Source organism: Talpa europaea (assembly GCF_964194135.1).
Source record: "Talpa europaea genome assembly, chromosome: 2".
NCBI lineage: Eukaryota > Metazoa > Chordata > Mammalia > Eulipotyphla > Talpidae > Talpa > Talpa europaea.
This window is the reverse complement of record NC_140068.1, coordinates 3,755,814-3,767,411: the sequence shown is the minus strand read 5'-3', so window position 1 is coordinate 3,767,411 and position 11,598 is coordinate 3,755,814. Positions and strand designations below refer to the sequence as shown.

The following is an 11,598-nucleotide window of genomic DNA, read 5'->3' as shown; positions in this document are numbered from 1 at the left end:
GACCTCACTGGGCCTCTCACCCTCTTGGATGTGGAAACTAGTGTTGTTTTTGATGTTCTGACAGCAGCAGGGACTCCATTCCACGTGGTGGGCCTACCCCGTGCCCGCATGACAGGACCGCAGTGGGCCTGCTCACCTGGAGCGTGAGGCCTACCCAGGAGCGCTGACCTGAACAGGGAGCAACACGTGGGGTGCCCTCCCTGCTCCCCGCCCCTCCCTGTAGGTTGGGAGGGCAGCCAGCCTCGGAGGGAAGCTAAGGGGGAGTCTGCGGAGAGCATCGTTAGCCTGGGGCCCAGTGCTCATTAGGCAGGAGGGAGAGTGCCTGGCCACCCCGGATGAGCGCGCATGGAGCTGGGCTTGAGCTGGCAGCTGAGGGACGCAGCCCCTGTGAGCGAGGGCGGGGCCATCGCGGGGACCCGGAGATCCGCTTTTTCCCATGCTACACTTTCCGTTCACTGTCTCGTGGTGTCAGCCAACACTGCCGGTTTCGTCTTTGTTCAACCTGCCCGTGAAAGCTGGAGGTTACGCCACAGCCTGGCGGGAGCAGCAGCCAGTCATGCCATCTGCTTGCGGACGGAGTTTTCACTGTGTTGGAATCTGGAAACACTGAAAACCCCAGCGGCTGAGGGAGAGTGAGGTGGGCCTCAGACCCCTGACCGTTCATTTGTGGTCGATGGGCTCGGGGGACAGCCCCCACTCCCCGCTTCCTGGCCAGGGGAGATGAAACCCCCGACTTCCCTGTGGGCCATTCCCCGCCCTGGGGACTGGCCCTCCCAGGCGTGCTTGCCTTTCCCTCAGCATGTTCTGAGGGAGCTTTAAAAAATGCTTTTCATTTTCATTTTCAAAGACATTTCTAGGAAATCAGCCTAGTGCACCGCAGCCATGTCTGACCCCCTCAAGGCCACCGTCCACAGCGTGGGTGGGTCCAGAGGAGGGTGCCTTTGAGCAGCTGGCCTGGTGCCCCCAAGCTATTCCTTGGGCCTGTGGAGAGCAGTCCTGGTTCTGACGCCCCCAGGGCGCTTTGCTTCGTGCTGTGTCCAGCTGTTGCTGCGGAGCCTGGGCGCGGCCTGGATGTCCGAGCTGGACTGGCTCAGGCCTGCCTCTCCTCTGCTGCCCCGGCTGGCAGGGCTGACAAGGTGGCCTGGGGTGGACATGTTCCAAGTCCATGATCTGCTGGGGGCATGGCTGTGCCAAAGCACCACGGGACCCTGACTCCAGAATCATAGACGCTCTGGGGGGCAGCAAGTTCTCTGCTGAAGCACCTGGGTGCCTGCCGGACTGGTGAGTCTCCCCAGGGGATGGGAAACTGGGTTCCCATAGCCAGAACCTGGGCTGCCAGGCTGACAGGTGTGCGGGCCTGTGCTGGCACCGGTTCCCTTGCTTCCTAAGGCTTTTTTCCCTTTAGAAGAAAATTATACCAAAGTCAAGCCATTTTAATACGTGCACAGTAAGAACTCATGTTCAGACTGCTTGCTGAAGGGCCCTTAATCCTCATCTTGGGGTATTTTTCTCTTCTTAAAATTTTATTTACGCATGCATGCAAGAACTGGGGTGTAGACCAGAGGTGCGGGGGTGAGAGGATTCACCAGAGACAGAGTGGGGAGCAGAACAGGTGGATCCACTGAAATCCACTGCTGAGGGGAGCAGCGGGGAGACAGGAGAGGTCTGCTGCGCCATGTGGGTCAACTCTGGCTGCCGATAGCTTCATGGTGCTGAAACTTAGGTATTAAGCTTAAATTTGTCCTGAGGAGCCGGCACTCGGGAAACCTGAACGAAGGCATTTTCTTGTAGGTGGCTGGTACCAGGCATGTCCGTTGCCTTCTTGGATGCCCCGGTCCGGGGCTGTCTGCATGCCCATGGGAAGCTGTGAGGATACTCCGTGAGGCCATTTTTAGAAAGAACCCCGGGTGGTCCTTCCTCCTGCTAGACCTCAGGTGCGGGCCAGCCCGGTCCCAGAGCCAACTCAGAAAATGACAACAGGTTCCCAGCAGGTACGTTCCGCGTGGGGCAGGGCGGGGGGCGGGGAGGTGTGAATGTTATTGGACTTAAATTACCACACTGGCGAAGGCCAGGCCAGCTGTGAGGGAAGGACACATTTTGGGGCACTTCAGGGTCATTTCTGAGCCCTTTGAGAAGCAGCAACACGGAGGCCACTTTCTGGCCGTCTGTCCCTGGTTTGGCCTATAGGGCCCTTAAAGTTTGTTCACATGTTCTGCCTCGCTGTACCCTTGAAACAGCCCAGGGTTGGGAGGTGGGTGTCAGCCCCATTTCACAGATGAGGAAAGTGGAAAGCAGCTCCGAGTTAGTCTCCAACATGGACTGACAGGCAGGCCTGCGGCACAGCCAGGCGCCCCAGCCCCCAGAAGCCCCTCAACTCCCCCTGGAACTTGCTTCATGCGGGGCGGGAGGGCTGTGTGTGAGGCCTCACCAGACCCCCTTCCCGCCAGGCCATCAGAACCCGCTCCCGGCCATGCCCAGCACTAGGGTCAGGGACCCTGACGCCCTCGGGGCTCGGCTCTCAGAGGGTCCAGCCCAGGCTGGTCTGGTTCAGCGGATCCCGTGTTAATGACTGCGGGTGCTGAGTGGAACGGGCTCTGCTGGCCTCCCTGGTGTGCCCGGGCCGTGAGTTGCCCACGGGGGTGCCTCTCTGAACTCCTGCTCCCAGACACCCACCCAGCTGAGCTCCTGGCACCCTTGGTTCTCCTACGGAGATACTGGGGCTCCTCTGTTCCTCTCTGCCCGTGGCCTCTGCTGGCAGGCAGCAGCTGGCAGAAGCCCTGCATGTGGGCTCCAAAGACCCCCGTGACCCCAGAGCAGGCCTCTTCCCTGGGGAGTTGCCAGGCCCGGGGTTTCCCACCCACAGCCTGGTGCTGCTCAGAGGAACCTTGACTGTTTATGAAGTGAGCTCATGTTTGTGGGGGACCCAGTGTCTGGCTGGAGAGGAACAGTGGGCACACAGCCTCTCCTGGGGGCTCCGCAGCGCCCAGCCTTCATTTTCACGTCCAGTTCCAGGATCAGTTGCTACAGGGAGCATCTTCCGGACTTAGGCTCCGAGGCTCCTGGCCGGGAGGCCAGGAACCAGACTGGGAGGGGGCCCTTCACGGTCGCTGCCCCAGCGCCGCCATCTTCTCATAAACCAGTGTGCCCCTGGTGATGTCTGCCGCCCAGGAGTGAAGGTGTGGGCCCACCCCAGCCGCTGGCCCCAGCCCCTGTGCCTGCGGCCCGAAGGCTGGGTCTGGAGTGCGGGGTAGGAGGGTGAGGGTGGGGCCGGTGCCGACGCCACAGAGGAGCCACACGCTTGAGGTTTTTAGAGGCATAATTTAGTCTTACCTACAGCCTTTTACTCTGTCTCGGGCATCAGTCCCAGAAAACTCAGCACCAAAGGAAGAAGGGGCACGCAGTCCCCATCCCTGCCCTCCCCCTGCAGCCTCAGATACCCTCTGACCACCAAAGCAGCTCACCCGGCCATCCTCATCACGTGATGTGTGTCCTCGCTCACGCACGCGCACGCGCACACACTCACACGGAAGGAAAGAACAGAAATCCACTAGAGCGTATGGGGACAAAGAGGCCTCAGAGCGTCTTCCTCCCCCCGGGCTGAGGCCAGACTCCTTGCCCCCCAGCAGGGGCTCATACAGCCTTGGCCGCCGGGTCCCCCTCAGGGTGACCGCAGCGTGCACCGGCCTCAAGGTCCCCTTCGGGCGGAGCGGCGTCCCGAGTCAGTCGCTGTGCGTCTGCTTGCTGTCGATGTTGCCGTAGGCCGAGCCCTTGTCGATTTCCGTCACCCCGATCATCCATCGGACACCCATGGATGCTGCGGGAACAGGAGGCGGGGAGTCAGGAGGCGCCCCGGGACTCCCAGGACATGCCCGCAGGAATCACGGGCGGCGCCTGCCCGCAGGCCCAGCAGCAGCTGAGAGCTGGCTGGCGGGCGCCTCACGTCCCTGCCCTTGAGCTTGGGCGCGGGGGTCTCAGCCAACCGAGTGACGTGGAGACCGGCGGGCAGGCCGGGTCCGCTGGCAGGCGCAACCCTTTGTCACTGGAGTGGAGGAGTTTGCTCAGCCGGGGACCACCCTGTTACAAGCTGCCCGCAGCTGTGCCCGGGGCACACACAGCCCCTCTGCCTCCTGTGCCCCTCCCCGGGCAGAGAGGGGTCTTCGTGAAGGGAGGGACTTGGGGGCACTGCAGGGACGCCTAAGAAAGAGCATGGCGGGAGCCTGCAGGGCGCCAGAGCCCAGCGTCTCCTCCGTGCCCCGCAGGTCCCTCTTCCCCAGCAGACAGTGGTGGGGCCCGGAGGAGAGCCCAGGGCCTGCGGGAGAGCCAGTGGGAGGCCGGGCCAGAGCTCAGGCCGCTGCTTCTGCTCCTCCAGGCAGAGGGCGGCCCCGGGAGCTCGCAGCAGGGACCACGGCTCTCCCGTCGCTTCTCACGTCAAGACCACGTCAGTGGCACAGCAGCTGGCACGACCCAGATCACAGTGGTGAGTAGGCCCGTCCGGGAGAAGCACCCCTTCCCCAAAGGGCCTGGCCCTGCTCTGAGTAACCTAGTAGTGCCAGTGCCTGGGGGTCCCTAGGAGATGTTCTCCCCCTGACTGGGGGGCAGGAATGACGGGAGCAGAGCTGTCTGCAGGGGCAGGGACACAGCAGCTCCAGCCCTGCCAGGCCCGGACCCCCTGGACACGAGGCCCCTCCCAATCGGGGGCCCCAGGTGTCCTGGAGCCCTTCCCAGTATCACCCTCACTGCCGGCTCCGCCCCTTTATGCTCCTCGCCGGCCTGGGGCCTCTGCCTGAGCCTCCTGCTCTGGACGTACCCACAAATAAGACGAGGACGAAGCTGGCCAGCGTCAGGGAGGACCCGCTGCTGATCATGTTGACGACGAACCGGAAGAAGGGGTAGAGCAGCAGGGAGGCCCAGAACAGCCAGTTGACCAGGGTCCAGGGCCGCCGGGGGGGCACAATGGGCGTCTCGGGGAAGGTGCCAGTCCTGTAGTATTCCTCCTGGAAGGCATCCTGCCGACAGAGAGGGACCTGAGCCCCCAGCCCCGACTGCGGGCTCATGCGGTGCCCCTCCAAGGGCAGCTCCGCAGAGCTGGGTCTCCGCCCTTCCAGAGGGGGCCGTGCAGGCTCTCGGGGCTCCTCACAGCACTCTGGTCAGCCTGCGAAGGCCCAGGAGCGGCAGGGCCTGCAGCCCCATCACGCAGTGCGGGTGGGAGCTCGGCTTTGGTGCCAGGCCACCCCTTCCTCGCCCTGGGTCTGCTCCTCTGTGCTCCCCCGACTCGGCAGCTGACCAGCCTCACTTATTGGGCAGGAATGTCCTCCAAGTCAGGTAGTGGACGCATGCAACGAGGCCAGGCCTGGGCATGCCCATGGCGGGATGCCTGCCATGGCACAGAGTAGAAGCGGGAGCCTCCAGGGCAGCCGGGACAGCCAGCAGCTGGCCTTCCTGCACCCGACACCCCAGTGTGGTTGGTCTCAACACAGGGCCCCGAGGGCCCCAGCCTGGCTCTGCGGCAGCCCAATGACAAAAAGGGGGTGGCAGCCTGGGACTTGCTCTCTGGCCTCCTCAATTCCTCTGGCTCAAGTGGCCACCGAAAGTGGAGGAGAGCGAGCCGGGGAGGCCCAGCTGCTGACGACTTGCTGGAGCCGTGGCCCCTCTGATGCCCACCTAGAACCCAGTAACAGGACGTCAGCGGCTGGCCCCGTCTGCAGCTCCACGCATGCGTGCGTGCGTGCGTGCATGTTACAGCAGGCGTGCTGTCAGGCCCGAAGCAGGCTGGGGCCGTGCACAGGGAAGAACTGTCCCCCCACTGCGCCCCCACCCAAGCTGACTCAGTTCACACGAGTGAGGGACACGGACCCAAGACCCAGCTGAGGGGCTGCTGGGCTGGGGGCGGGAGTGGGGGCAGGCCAAGGTTAAGTCGAGCCCCCTCAGTGAGAAGCTTGCCCACCAGCACCAGGGCAGCCCAGGCCAAACCTCGGGGCAGGGTGTGGACGCAGTTCCTGGAAACCCCCTCTCTCCGAGATCCACAGACCCTCAGCCACGCCCCTTCCTTCACAGCCCCCCCCCCGCCAGGAAGGCCCTGACTGGGGAGACAGCCTTTGACAGGAGGTCCCACGTCCACGGGCTTGCCGGCTCCTCATTAACCTGACTTCCTTCCACCACCTCGTCTTGAGTCTTGGCTAATGAGCAGCAAGTAGCCAGATCCCAAACTCCTGCGAGCTTGGGACGGCTGAGAGCCAGCAGGTGAGAGCTCACGCATGTTAAAAGACCAGCCAGGCTCTCCAGCCAAGGCCCCGGGGGCAGCCCTGCTGTGTGCCGCGCGTCCCCCTGTCCCGCAGGCCCCACACTGACCTTCTGCTGGTACAGCTTGTGCAGCCAGGCTGAGCACTGCTCCTCGTCTTCTGGAACTTCTTCTAGAGGAATCCGCCTGCAAAGCAGAGCACGGTCAGCCGGGTGAGGCCCGCATCCCAGTGCTGCCACCTTCGGCATCTACACAGACGCTCGATGGTGTGGGAGAGAAGAGGGTCACCAAGTGGACAGAAAGCCGGGCCACAACCAACACGCAGGCCTGGCCCAGGAAGGTGACCTCCCACCTCCGGGAAGCCTTCAGTGCTGCCTCTCCCAGGGGGTCCCCTGGAGACAGCCAGCTCACAGATCCAGATGGAGGTGACCCCTGGTCCTCTGCTCAGCCAGATGACAATGCCACACAATGGCCAGGCACCTCCATATGGCCAGGCCTTAGGCCATGAGCGTGAGGCAGACTTTCAGCAATGCTTTGCCAAGTCACAGATATTCCCCAGGACAGGAGGAACCAGGGGACCCCAGGGCCCTGTGCTCAGACTTTGCCCCCCAGTGGCAGATCAGGGCCCAGGGCGGCCCGGGGGCTGCACCCTGTCCATTCCGCATCTGTCCCAGGGTGGCGCCACCTCACTCAGACCCGCTTGCCTAAGTTTCTGCCTCCCCCGAAACTGCCTCCCAGCCTCTTGCTTCCCCACTCCGGCCCAGGTCTCAGTACCCCCCCATCACACTACAGCCTGTTGGGAGAGTGCCTGAGTGACCAGGGCTTGGGTCTGACAGGCAGGTTGTTCCCCTAACTGAAAGTTAATCTATAAGGGCCTCGTGATGTCACGAATACGCCTTTCCACGCGACTAGTTTCAAAGCCAGATCTACCAGTGAGTTTGCAGAAGAGGGTGGAAAAGCCCGCCTGTGCGTCCTGGGACAGCGGGCACCAGCGATGGGCTCCTTTTAATAACTTCCTTGAGGGCCTCCCCGGCGGTGCAGCGGTTGAGCGCTGGGCTGTGAAGCTGCCCGCAGCCTCTGCAGCACTGGTTCGATCCCCGGCTGCCAGCAAGGGTCCCACATGGCGCGCAGACCCCTCCTGCCGCCCGCTGCTCCCCTCAGCAGTGTATTTCATCAGTCTGCCTGTTCTGTTCCCCACTCCGTCTCTGGTGAATCCTCTCACCCTCCCGCGCTTCTGACTGTACCCAGTGCTTGTATGAATAAATAAATCTTTAAAAAAAAAAAAAAAGCAACTTTACAAAATAATGTTTAAAAAAATAAATAACTTGACATTCTTGCCCCTGATGTTCTCCTCTGAGGCCACGAGCATCACTGTACTGGGGGTGACGTGGGCCCCCTGCCGCTTACACCCCGTCCCCACTATGCACGGGGCTGGCGGGGAGTGGCCCCGGCTGCCCAGAAACCGCAGGCCCAGCTCCACCAGAGGAGCTGCTGGCCAGTGGAACTCGGGGCACAGACCTCCCTCCTGGAGGAGGCTCCTTCAGGGCGGTGGGCGGGTTCCCCATCAGCCTCACAACTAACAAGGCAGCCGTCCACTGCGGCGTGAGAAAAGGCAGCAGCAACAGTGACGCTTTGTCCCCATTTTTATGTGGGAGCCAGGGTCACTTCTAGGTGGGGACTCTGTTGCTCAGGCCACGCTCCCACCCCCCACCCCCCAGGAGCCTGGGCTCTCCAGGGGACCGTCAGCCCGAGTTCTCTTGTGCTGTGTGGCTTAGTTAGCATCTGTACGCTCTCTACAAAAACAATGAGAGCATCACAGAACACCTGGCTAGTGTCCCCTGGTCGGCCTCCCATTGCTTGGGTCCCAGACGGCGACCCGCCCATGGAAGCCGCCCCCTCCGGTCTCCCCTGTCCCGGGGTGCAGTGCCTGTGTCCGCCCGCTGCACCTCCCAGCTGCTTCCCGCCAGTCTGGAGGGAAGATCCAGGGAGTTCCAGGCAGGCTGCTGTGTGTCTCATGCCTTGTGAAGTGTTGCAATAGAGCCCTAAGAGCTTGGAATCTTAACTCAGAGGTGAGGCTGCTAAAATGTTCTCTACTCGCCCTGCACCTGCTGCGAATTACGCAGGCCCGTCTCTGGTGCCCGGCCGGGCGCAGACATCCTCAAGAAGGGATCATCAGTCAAATGATCTCTTCAAGTTCAGTCTCAAAATGGCCCCGTCCCTGCGGCCGCGGCCTTTCTCGGGTGCGGATTATAAATGTGGACTGTAAATGCAGTAAACAGGCCCCATTCAACGGAGACCGCGGACAGGAGAACATCAGGTTTCCCAGGAAGGGGTGAGTAGTGGGGGCTGTGTGGGGCGGCACCCCCTTTTCTGGAAAGGCGCTGAGCCGACTCACCTGACGTACAGGTCTGCGTGGTATTTCTTTCCGTTGAGGACGCCCAGGAGAGTTGGGTTTTCATTGTTTCTGAAATTGAGTGTACAGTCATATACAGCTGAAACTATAAAAAATAAAACAAATACAAAGCAGTAGATGGCGTGTGAACCCAGGTGTGTTTTGTAGATACAAACATTGGAAAACAATCATCGCATCCTAACGGGCTGGCTGGGGAGGCCGGGTGCTGGTTGGCCTGCTCGCTCTCCCCGCGTCCGCACGTGCCCCCTCCGCACGCTGCCCCTCACGGTCGGGAGGGGACGCTCTGCTTGGGTCACGGAAAAGCATCCTGGCCGAGGTCAGCTCGGTGGAAAGCCACACCCAGGGTCGCGTGTGCGACAAACCCCGCTGGTCACACCAGTGCCAGCCGTGGGGTCAGGCGGCGCAGAGATGCGTCTCCCCGAGGGGGGCGAGAGGAAATGAGGAAATAATTTCCTCCCTAGGAGATAAGCCAGCGGAGCAGTGCTGCCCGGAAGCTTCCCAGGGGACAGCTGGAATTCTGTTACGCAGCCTCCTTCAGGATGGCACGCGGCTTGGGACACAGACGCGATCTGGGACTTCGGTGGTTCGCCACTAAAAACTACGGCCGTGCTCACGGCTGCAGCCCCGGCGCGGCCCACGCTGGGCCCACTGCCTGTCAGGATTTCATTTAATTAATAAAGTGGCGGGCGCCAGGCAGCAGGGTTTGAGAAAGTCCACCGGTCTGGCAGGACGAGGAGGAACCAAGATTCCAACCTCAGCAAGAACATCAAGTCCATTTTCTTGTACCTGCTGCCTGACTGCCAGGTGAGGCCCGCAGGGGGCGCTCGCTCCTGCCCTCTGGCATGTCCCAGCCAGGGGAGACGGCCCCACGCCCAGCCTGGCAGGGGGCAGCCCCCTCTTCTGTCACCCAGACCTCGCTCCTGTCCTGGGACTGTCCTCCAGACGTCGCCCCCTCGCCCCTAAGACAAGCGGCCTGATAAGGCAGGTAGAAAAGAACCCAGGCTTTCTGCGTAAGAGTAGTTCACGCTGACAGTGTGAGGCTGACAGCCGAGTCGTCCTGTAAAGTTTTTTTGACATTTACTTTTAAATAAAATTATTCTTATTCTTAAGAGAAATAGTCTGTGCATTTGTAACGCATAAAGTTACATCTAGACGTCCACCAGGCCACGTGGGACACAGCTGTCGCCACAGAGTCCAGGAGGGACCCTGAACTCTGACACCAGCTCCTCCCCGGCAGCTGGGGCAGGTGAGGTGAGGCACCTTCATTCACCTGGTCAGGACAGGGGTTCCCCAAGCAGCGCTCCCACACTGGGGACTCGCACACTTCCTCCCTTCCCAGCGGAGAAGCCCGGGGGGGTCCTAGAGTGACAGAACAGGCCTGAATCCACCTGCTGTGCGTGGACCGCAGGCGAGGCACCAGGAGGAGGGGCCCCTCACCGCCTGCCGGCCCGACCCACTGTCACTTGGATGTTCCTGCGCTGACCCCCACCCCAACTTCCTCATCTGCGCAGTGACATGAAAGGGGAAGTCCTCGCCTCCGCTGGGCGGCTGCGGGGTCGGGCCGCCTCGCCCGCTGCGGCCTGTGGGCAGAGCCGTCTTGTGGGTCAGACCCAGGCGGGAGAAACCAGAGCCGGGAACCGGGCCCCCGGGGGGGTGGGGGCGAGCAGGGTCAGCGGGTGGCTTCCGACAAGAGCAGAGCCAGGGCTGAGCTGCGTCCCCCACTTTCTCCTTTACTCTCCTTGCAAGCCGGCGAGGTTTCGTAGAACACACCGAGGGTCAGACAGGGCAGGGAACAGGCCCCGGGCCACACAGCCACGGGCAGGGGGTGCGGGACTCCTGGTGGCTGCTCCTGCTCTGCCAGGCCGGCCAGAATGGAAACAGCTGTGTCTGGGAGGCCAGGGGAGGGACGAGCAGCAGGTGGGCATCTGGGCCCTGGTGCTGGGGGCAGCGAGGGCCTCGGCCACAGGCAGGTTCCAGTGCTATGGCTGAGTCCACAGCAAAACAAGCTTGTGGGCACCCTCTGCCCCTCCGTGGCCGGCTTCCTTGGAGGCAGCGCGGCGTGGACATGGACAGGGGTCCAGGACCTGCCCTGCAAGTCACTGGGCCTCCCGAACCTCCCGGGGAGTGAGGCTGGCGCTGCACCCCGAGCACTAGAGGACAAGTCTGCCGGCCCAAGGAGCAGCCCCACAGGGGGCCGGGAGGAGCAGGAAGATGCAGGCGGGAGGAGCCAGCGTCCACCAGGCAGTGGGAACAAGCAGGGTCAGGACCTGGGGGGCGGGCCGGGGGATGGGCAGGAGTGGGCAGCTCTAGGCCACGATGCCTCATGCGCCCGCATCCCTGAAGTGGCCGCGGAGGAGTCTGGGGGCCCTTTGCCCCACTAGGTGGAGGGGAGAACTGAGGAAAAGGCCAAAGAAAGACGGATGGTGGCGCTCACACATCTCCAGGAGGCCCGGCCGCTCCCGGCTCTCAGCCTGACCCGGAGGCCGGGGGGGCCCTTCAGGCTCAGTGACGATGTCAAGGTCACTGAGTTCGTCTGGAGGCTGCCGGCGCCCACAGATGGGCAAGAGATGCTAAAGCAAAGCACCCCAGCGGAGATCAGGGCCCACCAGGCGGGCGGGCGTGGGCCCAACTGCAGGTGAGGACCCCGAAGTCCCAGCCCCTTCCCCAGCACCATGCAGTGCTGGTGCTGGGCAGTAGAGGGCGCTGATCCCTTAGTGTGCATGTGTCATGTATGTGGTATGCATGTATGGGGTGTGTGCATGTGCGAGGTGGTGTGTGTGCATTTGTGTGTGGCGTGTGTGGTGTGCAAGGTGTGTGTGATGTGTATGTGTGAGTTGTGTGTTTGTGTGTGTCTGAGGGATGTACCTGCGAGGGATGGACGTGTGTGAGGTTTGTATACGTGTATGCGTGTGTGTGTGGTGTGCGTATGTGAGGGGGTGTGTGTGTG

The 11,598-nt window shown here is 62.3% G+C and overlaps 1 protein-coding gene across 1 annotated transcript in view; it reads right to left on the bottom strand.

Annotated features, from left to right (window-relative positions):
- Positions 1 to 3,467: 3,467 nt before the first annotated feature.
- AGPAT4 (1-acylglycerol-3-phosphate O-acyltransferase 4) overlaps positions 3,468 to 11,598 on the bottom strand; it is a gene marked incomplete at its 5' end in the record, with an annotated part of 43,911 nt that continues 35,780 nt past the window's right edge. The window contains 4 exons of the mRNA XM_084228184.1: positions 3,468 to 3,814; positions 4,808 to 5,006; positions 6,349 to 6,424; positions 8,634 to 8,736. Coding sequence (XP_084084310.1) covers positions 3,720 to 3,814; positions 4,808 to 5,006; positions 6,349 to 6,424; positions 8,634 to 8,736 — 473 coding nt within the window. The 3' untranslated portion in view covers positions 3,468 to 3,719. The remainder of the gene's footprint in view (positions 3,815 to 4,807; positions 5,007 to 6,348; positions 6,425 to 8,633; positions 8,737 to 11,598) is intronic.